Raw genomic sequence first — 20,708 nt, 5'->3', positions numbered from 1 at the left:
CAATTCTAAGTTTTTTCCTCAGAATTCTGAGTTTACATCTCACAATTAATGTCTTGCAGTTGCAAAGTATAAACTCACAATTCGAAGAAAAAAGTCAGAATCGTGCGTTTGTAATAGCACAATATAAATTCTCAATTGTAAAAAATGAGAATTCTGACAAACTGACAAACCTTTTTTAACCTTTTTTATATTTTTATTCTTTGGTAGAAAGAAGCTTCCATAATTTGATGACGTGGACAACAGTAGACAAACAGTGGCAGAGTTGACAATCTGACCATTGAACACACTGTCCACCCCAATTAAATCACACAGAAGTCTGGCCAGTAAACTCTAATGGCTCTGTTGATCCAAATCTCCAGTTTGTTGCATGTTCTTGTGTACTGAGATTGATGCCTGGATCAGGCCACCAGAAGGGGATGTGTGTGCATGTGTGGTAGACCCTCAGTGTGTGTCTGTGAGTAGTTTTTGTGAGGTCCAAGCTTATGGCACTCACTGGTTCCCATGTAGCATTTACACCAGTGTAATGAATCACTCAACAAATGTTGCTCTTGGACTAACTGGTTGGAAAGGATGTAACAGAGGAAGAATATAACAGCAGGGAGGGCTCACACTGCCACCAAAACACATTGCCTGAACTGTACTCAAGACTATGATTATTTACATTACCGGACCCTGCTGAAAAGACCAATTTAAACCAGCATGAATTCTCATGTTTCATGACCAGGTTGGTTTATGCTGGTTAGAGCTGGTTTGATGCCACACCATCTGGTAAATACATGCATTTATTTGATCAGAAATACCGTAAAACAGTGATATTGTAAAATATAAAAATGCAAAATAATAGTTTTCTATTTTAATATATTTTAAAATGCAGTTTACAGCCATTGCCCCAGTCTTTAGTGTCACATGATCTTTCAGATTCCTTCAGAATTTTTCAAGGATTGTTTAACAAGTAGACATTTCAAAATAAATGCATTTATTCGGAATAGAAATATTTTGTAACAATCTAAAAGTCTTTGCTGTCATTTTTGTCATTTACTAATATACATTTATTTACAATTTTTTATTTTTTTTTTATTTAATAATTGTTATATGCATCAATACACAACAGAAGTAATATGTATTTTAACACCAATATTTACATAATTTCATGCATTATAAGTCTGCCTGCTTTTTCACATAATAAAATAATTTAAACTTAAATCAATATTAAATTTACAATAATGCATTTATGTATTTATTAATTTGCTAAACTACAGGTGCATCTCAATAAATTAGAATGTTGTGGAAAAGTTCATTTATTTCAGTGATTCAACTCAAATTGTGAAACTTGTGTATTAAATAAATTCAGTGCACACAGAGTGAAGTAGTTTAAGTCTTTGCTTCTTTTAATTGTGATGATTTTGGCTCACATTTAATACATTTAATCAGCTCAAAACACCTGCAAAGATTTCCTGAGCCTTCAAAATTGTCTCTCAGTTTGGTTCACTAGGCTACACAATCATGGGGAAGACTGCTGATCTGACAGTTGTCCAGAAGACAATCATTGACACCCTTCACAAGGAGGGTAAGCCACAAACATTCATTGCCAAAGAAGCTGGCTGTTCACAGAGTGCTGTATCCAAGCATGTTAACAGAAATATGAGTGGAAGGAAAAGTGTGGAAGAAAAAAGATGCACAACCAACCGAGAGAACTGCAGCCTTGAGAGGCTTGTCAAGAATCAATTCAAGAATTTGGGTGAACTTCACAAGGAATGGACTGAGGCTGGGGTCAAGGCATCAAGAGCCACCACACACAGACGTGTCAAGGAATTTGACTACAGTTGTCGTGTTCCTCTTGTTAAGCCACTTCTGAACCACAGACAACATCAGAGGCGTCTTACCTGGGCTAAGGAGAAGAAGAAATGGACTGTTGCCCAGTGGTCCAAAGTCCTCTTTTCAGATGAGAGCAAGTTTTGTATTTCATTTGGAAACCAAGGTCCTAGAGTCTGGAGGAAGGGTAGAGAAGCTCATAGCCCAAGTTGCTTGAAGTCCAGTGTTAAGTTTCCACAGTCTGTGATGATTTGGGGTGCAATGTCATCTGCTGGTGTTGGTCCACTGTGTTTTTTGAAAACCAAAGTCACTGGACCTGTTTACCAAGAAATTTTAGAGCACTTCATGCTTCCTTCTGCTGACCAGCTTTTTAAAGATGCTGATTTCATTTTCCAGCAGGATTTGGCACCTGCCCACACTGCCAAAAGCACCAAAAGTTGGTTAAATGACCATGGTGTTGGTGTGCTTGACTGGCCAGCAAACTCACCAGACCTGAACCCCATAGTGAATCTATGGGGTATTTTCAAGAGAAAAATAAGTAACAAGAGACCAAAAAATGCAGATGAGCTGAAGGCCACTGTCAAAGAAACTTGGGCTTCCATACCACCTCAGCAGTGCCACAGACTGATCACCTCCATGCCACGCCGAATTGAGGCAGTAATTAAAACAAAAGGAGCCCCTACAAAGTATTGAGTACATATACAGTAAATGAACATACTTTCCAGAAGGCCAAGTTTTTTATTGGTCTTATGAACTATTCTAATTTGTTGAGACAGTGAATTGGTGGGTTTTTGTTGTGAGCCAAAATTATCACAATTAAAAGAACCAAAGACTTAAACTACTTCAGTCTGTGTGCACTGAATTTATTTAATACACAAGTTTCACAATTTAAGTTGAATTACTGAAATAAATTAACTTTTCCACAACATTCTAATTTATTGAGATGCGCCTGTAAGTCTGATACTGTCAGCCACTTTGCATTATGGTGTTAATTTCTAAGGGTTTATTTTGCAAAAAAATATAAAAAAAAAATAAAAAAAGAACATGCTTGAAAGCTTGTATTGTTCGTTATGTATATATTGTAAATATTTTATACTGTATGTCCTCTAGCCATACAGAGGTCTAACAAACTATGTCTATTTTTTGTTCATCTCTAAAGATTGAGAAGTACTGGTACTTAGTGGACAGAAATGCACATACAGAATGTTTCCTTTAAGAGTATAAAAGCTGTTCAGTTGTAAAAACCTGATTTTGTATATAGTTTATAAGGGGATTAAATGCCCACAGCATGCTCTGTGAAACCTTTCGGTCTGCTGTTATAAAGCAGAGCCTGTGGAGATGAATGAATGCTGTTCTCTGTTCACTCAGAGCCAGCGGCTGATAGCATCTCTCACTGCATGCTCTTTCACATTAAGAGAGAGTGAGAGCATGGCATGTGTGTAACGGACTAATGCCAGACAAAGGAAACCCCATCACTCCTCTCTCCTATAGTCTCTCACAAAGACATTTTCATGTATGAGTCTTTATGTTCACCTGCATGGGATCCACAGAACCCTGTTTTGAGCTTTGGCAGCAGTGCCAAATGCTAAAGCAGCTCTTTCCCTCTGATTTACACTATAAGTATGTAATTTCAAGTCTATTCAAATGTATGATTTAAAAGTTTCAATAGAAATAGGAAAAGTCATACTTCAGTGGTTCAGAAAAAACTTCTATAGTTCAGCTAATCGCATTAAATAAATTTGAAGTATAATACATTTCCATTTAATTTAAAAAGCAATTTACTTTTTAAAAACATTCGGTGTTTTAAAGTATATTATTTCCGTAATAGTACTCTGTGCTAAAGTGTGCTTTTTCTACAAGGTAGATATTAAAGAGATCTCATTTGTGATTTTCTTTTCCATATGAAGCAGAATGCAGATACTGCAGAGAAACATGAGCAGCCGCCCTATCGAATGAGAGGGAACTGTGATTAAGTGGAGTCAATTGTATTAGGCAAAGTGCTCAACGCTTCGCTCATCATAATGGGAAGTGATGAACTTACTGCTCCAATGAGCCGAACTACATTTCTTCAGTGCTAAAATCACTTGGAAGGCTCGAGGAACTTGATTTAAATACAGGACCCTCTTCATCTTAAAAAATAAAATCAGCACCTCCTGGAGTGTTTTTATCAGAAGTGTCTTATTCAGTCCATGACTTTGCATGATGTTTTTCATCTGCCTCTGCAAGCCAATCACTTTCAGGCGTTTTTTTTAAAATCTCATAGTGATGTTTCATTGAGTTTGCCCAGCATGGGATGACGGCTGTGGAAAAGGGAGCAAACTGACATTAGATATCTGAAACATGAAATACATCTCTTTTTGTACACAGATTTACAGTTATTACAGGTATTTCACCCATTTATCTTTACACTATCATTCAGATGTTTGGGGTCATTAATTTTTTCTGCTTAGCAAAGATTCCTTTAAATTAATCAAAAGTTAAAATAATTGAAAATATTACTATAAAGTATCTTGAAAAAAAGACTTGTTTCCACAAAAGAAGCACAACTGTTCTCAACATTGATAAAAAATGTGCAAATCAGCGTATTATAATCATTTCTGAAGGATCATGTGACTCTGAAAGACTCAAGTAATGATGCTGAAAATTCAGCTTTGAATCACAGGATTAAATTACATTTTTAAATATATTAAAATAGAACATTGTACAATAACAGTTTATGTATTACTGTTTTTACTGCATTTTAATTAAATGAATACAGTTTTAAGAGACTTGGTTAAAAATTAAAAAAAAAAAATCCTACTGACGGCAAACTTTTTATACATCAAATCAATCCACCATTTAAACCAACATTGTAACAAAGTAGTTTAAAACGTTTGTTGCAATAGGTAGAACTTTATTTTATTTTATTTTATTTTATTTTATTTTATTTTATTTTATTAAAAAAAAATATATATATATATATATATATATATATAAGAAAAATAATTTTATTACATTAAAATTCCATGCAGGGGGTTCGTTGAAAATATTGAGCGACAACGTAAATTAATTGTTGAATCAGGGTTATGACTCAGACTGAACTGAGTTTATCAGTTTACCAGCAAGATAATAATTGAGTCATAAATAGTTAAAATACACCCAGACTTAAAGGAGAAGTGCACTTCCAGAACAAAAATTGACAGATAATGTACTCACCCCCTTGTTATCCAAGATGTTCATGTCTTTCTTTCTTCAGACATAAAAAAATTGTTTTTTGAGGGAAACATTTCAGGACTTTTCTCCATATAATGGACTGATATGGTGCCCCGATTTTGAACTTCCAAAATGCAGTTTAAATGTGGCTTCAAACAGTCCATTTAACTCAAAAAACACAATTTCTTTACGACTGAAGAAAAAAAGACATGAACATCTTGGATGACAAGGGGTGAGTACATTATTTGTAAATTTTTGTTCTGGAAGTGGACTTCTTTAATGTCGAGCCATTTCTCTGGACTTTATCACTTTGCCAGAGCTGAGGAGCAGAGAAATCTGTGACTTAGTAGCCTGTCAGCACCACTTCCTGCTTACAGACGAGGTTCCTGGCAGGTTCTCCGCTTGAGGGACACCAGGGGAACTCCAGGAAGTGTAAACACTTGTATGCCATGTCTGTTTTTCAGCACCATCAGTTTCACTTACGGAGGTTTGAAGGTAAATCATGCCCTTGGGTTCCAGATGTTTGTTTTATTTTTACCTCTAAAGAGCTGCTTATTGAACTCAGAATTGAATCTCTGAGCATGGAAAGAAAATAATTAACTATTTAAAGTCAACCATATTTTGTTTTTTAATACACATGATCTTAATGTTTTTTCAGAGCACATAATTACAGTTGTCTTCAATTAATCAAAATGCAATAACTTCATCCGCCTCTAAAGCACGTAGATCACACAGACAAATTAAATGTAGCCTACAGGTAAATAGCTTTAGGCGTTGTTGATATATCAACATTTCAAAAGCCTAGCCTGAAGTGAATGCCATTTCATGTACTCACTTTATCCATCCATTTGCACAATAAGTACTTAACACTTTCTAGGTAAGAAGATCAAACTTCATTGCGAACCAGTATGTAATAATGAATTTATTGTAATTATTCTATTGTAATTTCTTCCTCTCCTTCTCTCTGTTTAAAGGTATACCGCGGTACCTCAGTCAGCCAGAATCAGCTTCAGTGCGGGTGGGTGACAGTCACGTGCTGAACTGTGAAGTGAATCCAGACCTGGTGTCTTTCATCCGCTGGGAACAAAACAAAGAGCCGGTTGAGCTGGACCAGAGAGTCTTCACGCTGCCCAGCGGTGCTCTCGTCATCAGTAATGCAACAGAGGCAGATGCAGGCCTGTACCGCTGTGTGATCGAGAACGCTGGGCCCACCAAAACCAGTGAAGAGGCGGAAATACAGATACTACCTGGTAAATATTCTATACTTCCATATATATTAAAATTCCATACCTAAATTCATATCTTCAAACCATAATGTTGGTTTTTTCTTTTTTAACTTTTACCAATGTAAAAAGGTTTATCTGCAATTTATTTAGACTGATTAGACTGAATGACCTTTAAAAGAAAAAAACATAAATTCAGACAGGTGTGTCCAAAAAAGCATTATTTTTCCTCTAAAAAGGTTTTATAAGGAAAAAGCCAATTCCCCTGGATTCCTGACAACAAAAATGCAGGAGATTGATTCTGATGTAATTTTTCACGCCTTCCTGAAACTCGCACAATTGAGGGGAGAGAGAGTTATAAAGGAGGTCTCCTGCAGCAGGACGGCCACTTGTGGTGTTATCAAAAAGAACAGTGTAATGTATGCTAAAGTTAAAGAGGACTGAGCTCCTTTGTGGCAGATATTCAGCATGCAGATTTATTTTTCCAGGCAGTCATGAGCACAAAGTGAGATATTAAAGAACATAAATCAGGCCTGAAGCACCATCACCTGCTGAGGTTATCACACTAAACATGGAGCAGGAAGCAACATGATGCAGGAGTATGTAAAGAGAGAAAAAAATACATTTTGAATTTATTTCCCCCTTGCTGAGATAGATAAATAAATAATGAGTATTAAAGAGAAAGCTTTTCAAAAGCATAAACCTAAAAGGTGTATACTGTAAATGTTACAATAAATTCCATAAATAATGCAAGTAAACCATTTGTAGATTTTTTTCCAAACATTGCTTTTTGTGTAAGCATGGCTCAACTGATAGCAGCAGTTTGGGGCGGAACAAACTGTTTGTCTGACCCATGGAAGTGTTAGGAAACCTGTTTCAGTACATTTTTAATTGAGTTTGTTGCAACTAGTGGCACAAAAATGATGCACTTCACTTTTAATCTGTAACTGATGGAGAATTTAAATTTTCTTGTTGTACAGATTCAGTATTTTTCTTGTTTTCCAGTATAATTTCTAATATTTTAACTTGGGAAGTAAAATTCTGTAAACTGTATAATAACATTTCTGTTAAGTGAATATATCCTGATGGTTTCTTACCCCATTTTTGAAGCAAAACAAAAAAAAAATATATGTACAAATTCATATTTGAGATGATCCATCCAAACAAAAATGTATAAATATTATTTATGCATTTGGCCTTGCTTTCAAGTGAAAATATTAAAACATTCTTTAAAAACAAGATGAGTTTGAGTAAATTTAGGTTTAAAAAATTTGTCTTTCTTACTCGACTTTTCATGAAAAACACAAGACTAAATTGTGTTAAATTTGTATTTAAAGAGACAGTCCACTCAATAATAACAATTCTATCATAATTTACTCATGTGGTTCCAAACGTGTATGAGTTTCTTTTCTCTGCATAACCAAACACTGTGAACCAAACAACCTTGGACATCATTGACTTCTACTGTGTTGTCTGTTTTGTGTTTTGCGGAAGAAAGAAAGTCATACAGGTTGAGAGTGACATGAGGATGAGTGAAAATGACAGAATTTTCATTTCTGAGTGGACAAAAATAGCAATAATAGACTTAATAGCAAAATATATTCTCTAAAAAAACTCATTATATTGTATGCAGTTGCTTTTCATGTACAGTTGAAGTCAAAAGTTTACATACACCTTGCAGAATCTGCAAAATGTAAATTATTTTACTAAAATAAGAGGGATCACACAAAATGCATGTTAAATTTTATTTAGTACTGAGATATAAAAGACATTTGCATATAGTCCACAAGAGCTGAATGACCCTGTTCAAAAGTTTACATACACTTGATTCTTAATACTGTTTTTTTTTACCTGAATGATTCACAGCTTGTTTTTTTGTTCAGTGGTAGTTGTTCATGAATCCCTTGTTTGTCCTGAACAGTTAAACTGCCTGCTGTTATTCAGAAAAATTCTTCAGATCCCACAGAATTTTGTGTATTTGAAGCCTTTCCAACAATGATTGTATGATTTTGAGATTCATTTTTTGACACTGAGGACAACTGAGGGACTCATATGCAACTATTACAGAAGGTTCAAACACTCACTGATGCTTCAGAAGGAAACACGGTGCATTAAGAGCCAGGGGGTGTAAACTTTTGAACAGAATAAAGATGTGTACATTTTTCTTATTTTTTAAATTTAGTACTGCCCTTTGGAAGCCACAGAAGACACTTAAATGTTTCCTAGAGGACAAAATAAGTAAAATTTACCCTGATCTTTAAATTCAAGAAGTTTTCACCCCCCTGGCTCTTAATGCATTATTTTTCCTTTTGAAGCATCAATGAGCATTTGAACATTCTGTAGTAGTTGTATAAGAGTCCATCAGTTGTCCTCAGTGTGAAAAGGTGGATCTCAAAACCATACAGTCATTGTACACACAGCTGTGGATCATTCAGGTCAGAAAAAAAAAAACAGTATAAAGAATCATGCGTATGTAAATTTTTGAACAGGGTCATTTTTATAAATTCAACTATTATTTTCTCTTGTGGACTATATGTCTTTTATGTGAAATATCTTATTCAGGTCAGTACTAAATAAAAAACAACATGCATTTTGGATGATCTTTCTTATTTTGGTAAAATAGTTAACATTTTGCAGATTCTGCAAGGTGTATGTAAACTTTTGACTTCAACTGTATGTTTACCTTGTTTTAAGGATGTTTAGATATTATCTTTATATTTATATTTAATTATATTATAAACTTTTTAAAAAATATATTACGTAAAAAAGAATTAACATAATTAGGACATGGACGGACACTGACTGTGAATTCACTTCTTTGTTTTGTGCAGAATCAGAGGAAGAAAGGACCCTGGAGTTTCTCCTGGAGCCTCAGCCTGTGTCTAAAGTTGTTGGGGAGAGTGTGCTGCTTCCCTGTGTGGTGACGGGATATCCCACAGCCTACGTCACATGGATGCACAAAGACCAGCTCATCGAGTACAGGTAGGGAATGCATCATCAAACAGCATTTTTGTCCTCTCAGATCACCGGGGTGGTTGGATACTCTGCTATTAATAGATCCAAAGCTCTGCATCCTAAATCAGACAGTGATTTCCACTAACAGGTCATTGATTCCTCTGCGTGATGCCAATGTGACGAACATGAGCTTAGAGTCCCGCTGTGGCAGCAGTGTCCACTTTTAGGGATCACTCTCTGTGTACGTCCGCTGTTCTGCTGGCATACAGCCCCGTCCCAGCTGCCCGAGTAAATAATTAGAGTGACGGCGCCTGCCTGAGAGGTGTAAATGCCAGTCAAGACTGCAAGCGTCTACACCACACACACTCACACGCAATCTCTCTCACACCTCTCTCATGAGAAACACTGCCAGGCTGTTCACAGATTAGACCTGGGAAGCCACTTTTTCATGCTTCATTCTCATTAGCTGCTGGATGTCTAAAGGGCATGTGTGACCCTGAGATTGTGATCAGCTGATGTTCTCAACACTGCATACTAACAAAAAGTGCAGCCATGGAAAACCTGAAAATGTTGTGATATTCAGGCCTGGAAAAGTCTGGAAAAATAATACAAAATAGGGATGTACAATAAATTATTTTCTTTTTTTGTCTAAATAAATGAAAAATATACCACTTAGCTTGTTTTAAATGCTGCAGGTGAATTTAGACATTTTTAATACATTTTTATGAGACTTTCTAAAATTACATTTAAGTGTTTTTAAAGAGTTAGCTGACCCAAAAATGAAAATTCTGTCATCATTTATTCATCCTCATGTCATTCCAAACCCATAATAATTTCTTTTATCTTCAGTGAAGATATTTTCAAACTTAAGACACTTTGAAACCTGAGACATTTTGATCCCTACACCAGATATTTGACTGTTCAAAGTTCAAGTTCTTACAAACGTCGTAAGTGTAACGGGATTCATAATGGCTTTATTTGAAAAACAGGTTTCATTTACGGTTTTATTCACTTATTGGTAAAAACACTGATCAACGCACACTAAATCTTCGTGCTTGACAAATGAGAGTTATTAAACTGTTTTGGTGAAGCGACAGAATCTCAGGTTTCTCATGTAAATCATATTTATTTGTGTCTCAAAGATAAAAAAAGGGTTTGGAACAATATTGGGAATTAGGAGTTTTAATTTTTGGGTGAACTATTAAATTATTAAAAATGTTTAAGATTAAAATAAAGTGATCAGTTGATAATGACAATCTGCATGTAATCATGTAAAAAAAGGGAAAATTATAAATGTATAGATTAAAAACAAGTAATTTCTTACATTGACTACTAAAAGATTTGGTACCATTATGCTGTCCATCTCTAAACAAAATGTATGCTTAATATAAGTAATTGTACTGTTTTAATAATTAATATAATAATTAAGTATAATGATAAACAAATTATATTAATGTACATAATAATTATTATTTTAATGGTGCCATGGTAACAGTAGTTTATATGTGTGTATAATGTTACAAAACCTTTTTATTTGAGATAAATGCTGATCTTTGGATCTTTCTATTCACCAAAAAATCCTGAAAAAATGTAACAAATTGTTTTAAATATTGATGATGATGATGTTGATAATGATGATAATAATAATAATAATAATAATAATCATAATAATAATTCTCTCTTTCTTTCTCTCTCTCTCTTTGTGTGTGTGTGTGTGTGTGTGTGTATATATATATATATATATATATATATATATATATATATATATATATACAGGGTGGGCCATTTATATGGATACACCTTAATAAAATGGGAATGGTTGGTGATATTAACGTCCTGTTTGTGGCACATTATAAGTGGTCAGAAACTTGTAAATAACTCATGAAAGAATAAAGTTACGTTAAAACCAAGCACACCATTGTTTTTCTTGTGAAATTCCCAATAAGTTTGATGTGTGATGTATCCATATAAATGGCCCACCCTTTATATATATGTACATACATATATATTACTTTTCAAAACAAAAAAGGAAAGAACATTTCTGATATTCTGATTCTGATATTAATATCCCTAGATATAAGTTGTTCCTCCTTCAGTGCAATTTTTTTTCACCCGTTTTATTGACCAGATTGCTTGGAAAAGTAATAGCGCACCTCTTCTGAACAAGCTCATTTTGAGGTATCACTGCAGAACAAGTTACATCTCAAAGTTATGTACTTTGTTTAGTGGTTTGCTCAAATCCCTAACCGTTAGCATGAGGAATTGTAATAGCATTGCTTGCCTTAGTAAACATCACTAATAATTTCCTTAGTGTAAGTTTGTCATAACAGTAATTACCCTATTCACTGGCTTGAATGTAAGCATCCCCAGAGTTGTCATCTTCACAAGATTACTTCATTAATCAAAGGACCTGCTTGTGGAACAAGGGTTGAGGTAATTTCAACACTGAATGCACTCTCAAACTAAAAAAGATGTTTTGTTCTAGACAATTAAAAAAGTTCCTGTGAGATTTCCTGAAGACGGGGTTTGGACTGTCAGTCAGTAATTGGGAATGTTAAATGAAAGAGCAATAGGGAATATTTGTATTATCTGACAGCGATAGAACGAGGCATTCAAGCCCCTGCTTGACATACAGCATCCGAATTTATGAAATCACGCTTTGCGTGCAGCAGCCTCACCGCCTCTGAGAGTGGGGATTAACCATGGTAAACGGACGAGTCAGAGAGGCAGAACAAGAGAGAAAAGACAGATGAAAGGGTACAGTAAGAGTGACTGTTGATTGCCTCATATTGGGGTCTGTAAGAAGTGTGACTTCAATCCCCCAAACCTTAAGACACAATTTAAATATGAACAAAGCATGTTCACGGTTCCTTTGATCATACTGTGCTGTATCTATCTCCAAATATTTCTATAGTACAGAAGGATTCGCTTCATATTGTATGTATGAACATTTTATAATGTAAGGTGTGTTTCTATTTGGGCTTTGTATACATAAAATAAACTGAATGTAACACAAAGACCACAAATAACAACCTTAGTACTGAACAAAAGCTCAAAAAAAAAACAAAAAAAACACGGTCATTATGGTGGCTTTTGGAATAGTGTAGTTGGTCCAACTATCCCTGAGGGTCTGTCATCCACGCCAGCTCAGTAAAACTTACTGAAATACTGATCAGCTGACTAGCTATTCATCCTGTCCCCTTGTTCTCCTTTGCTCGGCTCTGTGGAACCCCATTTAGAATCCAATTTGGGACTGATCATTGTCTGCCGCTCTCCCGATCTATAAAGGTCGGGGGAAATTATTGCGAGTTGGCCATTGGCAGAGTTGCTTATCAATCTTAATGGCCTATAATTTCTGCAGCCTTTTGTTCAGGATATGTATTAACAAGATTAAATGCTGTTTTCAGCTCACACTCTCCTGATATCAAATTTATGCCGTTGCTAATAGAGTCTGGCCATGTAATGTTCGGCTAGAGGGAGGGCGCTGATGACCCAGCACAAACTGCCTTTGTGAAAAAGAAATACACTTCTAGCAAAAAGTAATAATATAGGTAATATATGTAATTTATAGTTAGCCAAAATATACATTGTCATTTCTGTTAAAACTTGTATCTCATGTATTTAAAAATATTTGTACTTACTAAGTATTTTTAGAAGCATGCTTTTGTTAATTAACACATCAAAGAAAGTGTATTTCAAAGCACAACAACAGGTTGTTAAAACATAATGATTTAAAATATACTTTAAAACTTTAAACTGGACATTATTACAAAGTGCAGTTTTTTAATAAATATAAATACATTTAAATAAACTTGTCACAACAACATTAGCGATTTGATAAGATAATTGTCAGTGGCACTCAGAATCTGTACCCCTTTATTTTTAATGTTAGATCTTTACATCTTTGAACAAAACGAATGCTTGAAAATAGTGGGTTCATTAATATTCTTAATGAAAAATCCATTACCAATAAAATAATGACAAACTCATATTAAACAGAACTTTCATTAACAAAAGCAAGACTGGTGACACACGAAAACCCGAACATACGCACAAAAATATATATATTTATTGTAGTCATAAATTAATAATTCATTCCTACAGCATAATTTGTTCCCATGCTTGATTAAATTGTGGCCATGTTGTACTGACTTAATTAGAAAGAGGGAACAAATTAGTACAGCTTGGCCACAATTTAATAAAACAAGTGAACTAATTTTTAATTCATGGCCACAATTTAATTCAAACAAGGGAAAAAATGTATAACTTGTGGGGTGGAATTCTTAGTTTGTGGTAGATATATATATATAACATATATGTATAGTAACATAAATAAATGGAATAAATAAATAATTCCCCTTACTTTAAAATGAATGCTTAGTTTGTATTTCTTTATTAATTTCAAAGAAACACACACACACACACAAAAACAAAACAAACCCATATGACAAAAAAAAAAAATCATTTTATTTTATTTTTTAACATATGTCGTAATCAATGAAGTTAAATAAGCTATATTATATTATTCCAGGCCTGTATTAAATCTAAATGTAAATGTAGATCGAATAACTTGCCAGAGATCAACACTTGATTTCTAATGATTGATTAATGTTTCATTTTTTTTTTTTTTTTTTTTTTTTCAAATGTGTTATACATTCACTCATGTTATAGTACAAATGTGAAATGTGAATATACTTTCTTGGATTTAAAATATATGGAGGGCAAAATGAATTTTCAACCATATACAAAAAATGACATTTGGCAGAAAAGATATTTATGTCAATATATTTTAAAACATATTTTAGCATATATATATATATATATATACATGCCACAACAACATTAGCGATTACAACATTACAACAACATTGGACAGCACATTTTACAAAAAACATTGCTGAATAGGCGTTTTGCTTTGAAACTAAAATGTCCCTCTAATCTCTATTCACTTGAGAAGTGAAGTCCGACTCCTAGTAGCTGTGTATTATTTCTTTAATAAAAGTATAGAGCAGACGCTTTCAGTTTACAATCTGTCCACCTGAACGAAATACTTTTTATTTCTTTAATAAAAGCAAAACAACAGTGGGGATGGTGGGTAAGTAATGTAATCGGAGTATGTCCGAGTACTGTGTAACACAGACTACTGTGGTAAGCCTAATTCAGTGCAATTAAGCACAACTGTTTTTCACAAGGGCAAGCTTCATTTACATAAGATGTGGCCTGGTGATTAGCAGGACTGTTTATTCTCAAACCCTGATCTTTTACTGTTTAGAGATGCAGGGTTTCTTTCCCTACTGAATAGAGAAACAACACCAGTCCAGTCCATCAGTCCACACAGAAGGAGTCTCTCGAGCTTCCTTATGTGTGTATGGGGGGAAAAGTGTTTTTCTCATGTTGAAAACCAAACAGTGCTCTATTAACCGTGGAGTTGCACCAACTGCTCTCAGTCGCTGGCAGCAGCTGCGTGCCCCTCTCTCAGGCTGGGATCCTCTTCAGATAGGCCGATGATGAGTCAGTGGGCAGAGAGCTGAGAGATATAATAGCAGGTTTGGAGATGCTCGGGCTTCTTAGTGGGAGTGTAACAACAGGCTGGATTCACTGACAGATAAATACTGAAGACTGGCACAAAGAGCTGGTGGGTGGGAGGAGAGGAAAGCCGGTCAGTGCGTAAAAGAGAAATTGAGAACGAAAATAAGATATTACTGTTTGGATCACAAGCAATAGAATTTATAGTCTTGTTTTGCCAGACCTTAACCCTTCAGCATAAAATCTAGTCCACATTACAGCTGAATTTGGCCATGAACTGAAAAAGGAAATGGTTGTCTGATTGATATAAAGTGAACAACCACTTTGCTGTTTACTTCTTTGTTGTATCTTAAGCAAATCTCTTTATTTTCTTTATTTTACTTTATCTAATTTGCAGAGTTCTTTGTAACGGTGTGAAAACTTCTGAGTATACTTCTGTTTTTTTGGTGTACTGATAACAAACAACGCACCATGACTCATGAAATTTATTTTAATAATTGATTGAATGAATGAATGAATAAATAAATAAATTGATTGATTGATTGATTGATTGATTGATTGATTTATTTATTTATTTATTTATTTATTTATATTTATTATTTATTTTAGAAATATAATAAGCAGGGAAGCCATTTAAAAATATATATTTGTTAGAAATATTTGCAAAAGTTCCACCAAATCAAAGTAATATTGATAAGCAGTTACTGAGGGCTTCTAAAGGTTTTTTCTAGCTTGATATTTCTGAATTTATTCATGATTTTATGAGGAGAAAGGAAAAAAATAATGAAAATGATTATGAGTATGTGTACATTTACATTCAAGGTAAAAAAAAAAATAATAAAAAATATATATATATATATATATATATATATATATATATATATATATATTTGTATTATATATAATTTATTTTAGAAATAAATTAAGCAGGGAAGCAATTAAAAAATTGCTATAAATATTTGCTATAAACTTTTTATTATTTTCCAGGTAATATTGTGCAATTACTGAGGGCTTCTGAAGGTTTTTTTTTAGCTTGACATTTCTGAATTAATTCAAGAATTTTGAGGAGAATTTTTGAGGTTATGTACATTCACATTTAAGGTTAAAAAAATATTTAATTTATTTATATGTATTATTTATTTTAGAAATAAAATAAGCAGGGAAGCAATTAAAAAAAATAAAAATATTTTAAATATTGGCAAAACTTTCTTCCACCAAATCAAAGTAATATTGTGCGATTACTTAAGGTTTTTCCTAGTTTGATATTTCTGAATTAATTCATGATTTTTGAGGAGAAAGAAAAAAGAAACCTTTAAAAATATATTTAAAAACATTTTTTCAAAATTATGAGGATATATGCATTTACATTTAAGTTTTTTTTTTATTATTTCTTTATAAATATTGGCAAAACTTTTTTCCACCAAATTAAAGTAATATTGTGCAATTACTGAGGGCTTATGAAGATTTTTTCTAGCATGATATTTCTGAATTAATTCATGATATTTGAGGAGTAAGAAAACAGAAACCTTTACAAATATATTTAAAAACGTTTTTTCAAAATTATGAGGACGTGTACATTCACATTCACTGTAAAATAATAATAATAATAATAATAATAATAATATATATATATATATATATATATATATATATATATAGTTATTGATTTTAGGAAGTCTTTTTTATTGTTTTTATTTTGAATTTATTTATTTTTACATTTTTATGATTTGATCATTGGCTTTTCATCAACTTGCAAACTCCCAGGGGATTTTGCAAGGGAGCATTTGAATGAGGACATGTCGGACTCAAAGATCAGAGCTCGGCATTTTGCAAAAGCCCTTGCCATTTTGCATGAAGCATGCATCAGAGGTTCCATGATTGGTCCGTGGGTGGGCCCTCAGAGGCTAAAACTACGTCATTTATGACCTGGGCACACTGCTGGAATGAAAAGTGAAGGGTTGGAATGCATTGTACTGGATGTCTGTTTTATTGGTTGGCAGGACATCGCTGTTGTTGAATAGAGCACGCAGCACTATAGCAGGATTCATTCAGCCAAATGTGTGCCAGCTGTTTTTGTCACTGGAACATATGAATTTTGTGGCTGCCTCTCCATTTCTGCCTCTCTGTCCATTTTTTCCTCTCCTACTGTATTTCCCTCTATGAGGTCCTCTGTGTCCCGTCCCTTTAGGAATGGCCTCTCTGTGCACTCAGAAGCTAATGATACATCCAGGACTAAATCCAGCCTCCAGTTCATTCAGACCTCTAATGTGCACATATTACGCAGGCTGTGGCTTTGGGCATATGTGTAGTAATGTGCTAATCAAAATATTGGTTAACCAGTGGAGGCACCTGCAAAACAAATAAAGAAGGTATGATGACAGTCCATCTCATCCCAGCCGGGAAAAACAAACGCTCTGACTCATTGTAAAGATGGAGCTTCGTATTGATTTCATGCTCAGTTTTTCCCTCGTCTGAGGTATTTCATTTGAAGCTCAGTCCTTGTTCTATAAAAGAGCAGCATACATGACACTGGAGAAACCGCAGCTGCGAGAACGTAATATTCAGGATTTAGAAAATAATATGACATTAGCTCATAAGGGTTCTTGACTTGGAATGTTTTTCTTCTTTGAACTCAATAAACATGTGGTGTTGTCAGGATGCAGGTCTGTCCAGAGAGGATATTCAGTCTATTTCAGAACCACCTGCACATTACTTTGCTCTATATTTATTCATCTGCTCTGCGAAATGTTCATTATTCAGCAGTGTTGGTAAATTAATAAATATGAATCTAATTGCCTGAGTTCTTCTTTTAAAAACAGTTAATTTCATAATTTTCAGTTAAAAAGTAAGTATTGTTCAGCATGAAAATCTGATTATTCCGGGGTTACAGCTTGACCTAGATGATCTGCTAGGTTGACCTTGGTTGGTTATGCAGGTGATCACCCATCTAGACCAGTCTGGATCAGTTACCCTGCTGTTAAACAACAGTTTGAACTGTCTGAAGTTGGTTTACTGGTCTTAGCTGCTCTTTAAACTCGTCTAGTTTGATGGTTGTAGATAGGACTGAGTATCTTTTGGGTATTTTGAGAAGTTTACCAGATAAAGAGTCAATGACAAAGAAGAATTAAACTTAAAAATCTATATAAATATTTTTTTAAATGTGCTGAGTTCCTAAAATGTTCTCTTTGTATTCATGACGGTTTACAATTTAAAAAAAACAACAACAACAACAAAAAAAAATATCATATGCCATTAACCATCATGTAAAACATATTTTCTAAAACAAACAATAAAAACAAACAAACAAACAAAAAACAATGATGTTTGTGATTGAATGCTCTATTCAGGATGTGTGTAATTGTTAATCAGTAAATAATCATTCACATTTTTGACAGTATCACAGTACAGCTTTGATTGGTAATAAAAAGGTAAAATTATCTGGTATTTTTTAAAAATGCACTGACATTCATGAGCTTTTTTTTATTTTCTTTTTTTCACCACATGACTTTATTGATCACACCATATGACTGGTATTGTGATAAAAGTTTTTTTAGTTTTTTTTGTTTTTTTTCCCCAAATAATGCAATGAAGCAGAGTTTACCTTACTTTGGTAAAAATAAACTGCATCTATTTTGTTTGTAATACTGGCGTGCCACACTACCAGGAATAAATAATAAATATAAAATAAATAATATTATGTAAATAATAATAAATATGTAAATATTTTATAGAATAAATGTGTGTGTGTATACCCTAGTAAAAAAAGTTATATATTTAAAATACATATTTCATACTAAGTACAGTTAAAGTCTATTAACATATTTACTCATATTGCTCGAGACTTACTGATATAAAAATTGTAATTAAATTTTATTTGGAGTACTACTTGTGCACAATGCACATTTCTTAATATTAAGCCTAGTGTGTGTTTTAATGTCACTATTGATGAGGACTGTATGATCTTTTAATAGTATCTTTAAATTCAAGATATTTAAAGTGACCCTGAAGTACACTTGCAATAGTTTTACATTAGCACAATTAAATATACTTAAGTATGTCTTTAGTTGGACTTCAACACTACTTCCACTTAATTAAAGTGCATTAAGTACAAAATTAGTTGTTCCAGTTTAGCAGACTTTAAGTATACCAGTTTAGTATACTAAAAGTACAATTGCAGGCTATTTTTATTAAATACATAATATGTAAATGTATTTGTAGTATGCTTAGTATAAAATAAATGTATTTTAAATACATTTTAGTACCCCTAATATATATAATATATATAATATTGACCCCTAATAAATATATATGTGACCCTGGACCACAAAACCAGTGATAAGGGTAAATTTTTCAAAATTGTGATTTATACATCATCTGAAAGCTGAATAAATAAGCTTTCCATTGATGTATGGTTTGTTAGAATAGGACAGTATTGACCTAGATATTGAGCTATTTGAATATATGGAATCTAAAAAAATCTAAATATTGAGAAAATCACCTTTAAAGTTGTCCAAATGAAATTCTTAATAATGCATATTACTAATCAAAAACTAAGTTTTGATATATTTACAGTAGGAATTTTACAAAATGTCTTCATGGAACATGATCTTTACTTAATATCCTAATGATTTTTGGCATAAAAGAAAAATCAATAATTTTGACCCATACAATGTATTTTTGGCTATTGCTACTAATAAACCCCAGCGAATTAAGACTGGTTTTGTAGTCCAGGGTCACATATATGTATTCAACCGTTGTGTGTGTGTCTGATAAAAACGGCAGTCTATTTAATAAGGTTTTCTTTTCAGGATTTTCATTTTTTCCCCGTGTTATGAAATATAGATTATATCAGTGACGTTGTTTGACTTTATGAGGGTAGAAACATCAGAATTTCCAGTGGGGTAACACACGACTTTTGCTGGTGGCATCAGATGGAATAATGTCACTACCCTCATTCAACTCTTGGCACAGCATTAGTAGATGCTCTGTTTGGAGTCACAACCATGGAGCTGAACAGTTAAGGGTGGAGACCAAGCCAGAACCTTCTGAGCTGTTGACAAGGCAGCCTTTCATCTCGCTCACTTGTATCTTATGACGGCATCAATCACAGGCTGGCTGCTCTGAGGCAGGTTGGGTCAGAGCCACCGGTAGTTTGGTGTTGGATTTCTGTTGACGGATGCCAGTAGTTTGGCCTCAGAGCTGCACACTGGATATACATCACGGCATATGCAGCGCTAGCTGTTAGCCCTAACCTGCCTGCAGTCATGAGGCTTTTGCACATTAGTTCTGGGTTATTTGATGTGACTTCAATCACAGAACGAAAGCATTACTGCTCCCTCAACACTCCTAATGCGCTGACGGTCCTGAATGAAGAATATGATGTGTCCAGCTTACACAAGTTGAGGAATTTTAAATAACCCTGTAAGGGGGAGGAAATGACCACTTGTTGAATAATGAGTGGGAGGGAAAATTGTTTCTGTTTATGCCTTTTTTGTTGAAAAATAGTGAATGAATGAACATTTTATACAAAAAAAACTACTATGTATATTTTACCATTTATTTATTAATCATTAGTCTGCTGCAGTTCCAATGAGTCTAGGTGAATCGTTCAGAATTAACCAAGTGAAATTACACACAGACAAATGTGATTTTGTCAGTAAGTCACCAACCCTGTTCCTCTCTCACAGTTTTGAAGGCACTTGACTAGAGGCGCATGCAGAGATCATTAGACAGTTGCAGCTGAGAGGCACTGATGTGTGGAACTTCAGCAATCATACCCCTAAAAGAGCATATGAGTAATAATGTCATAGTCCATGAAAGAAAAACATAAGACTGAAACGTGTCTTAGGTGGAAAAGCTCCGCAGTGGGCCTACGTGTTTCATTGCGTGTTCTTTAGCCCAAAAGGACAAAGACTTCCTTTATGAGATCTGCTGGTTTTCCTTTGGGATGAGGTATGTGTGATGGCTGAGGTAGGGTGGAGTTTCTTTGAGCACAAGACT

General features: G+C 33.9%; 1 protein-coding gene across 8 annotated transcripts in view; it reads left to right on the top strand.

Moving 5' to 3' along the window:
• Positions 1 to 20,708, top strand: part of neo1a (neogenin 1a) — a 173,760-nt gene that overhangs the window by 90,679 nt on the left and 62,373 nt on the right. For all 8 annotated transcript variants that reach the window (XM_051114569.1, XM_051114565.1, XM_051114564.1 and 5 more), the window contains exons 3-4: positions 5,979 to 6,254; positions 9,059 to 9,209. In XM_051114569.1, the coding sequence (XP_050970526.1) occupies positions 5,979 to 6,254; positions 9,059 to 9,209 (427 nt within the window). The remainder of the gene's footprint in view (positions 1 to 5,978; positions 6,255 to 9,058; positions 9,210 to 20,708) is intronic.

The sequence above is a fragment of the Labeo rohita genome, chromosome 7 (genome assembly GCF_022985175.1).
Source record: "Labeo rohita strain BAU-BD-2019 chromosome 7, IGBB_LRoh.1.0, whole genome shotgun sequence".
Lineage (NCBI taxonomy): Eukaryota > Metazoa > Chordata > Actinopteri > Cypriniformes > Cyprinidae > Labeo > Labeo rohita.
The sequence above is the reverse complement of the archived record's forward strand: the minus strand, read 5'-3'. Positions and strand labels throughout refer to the sequence as shown.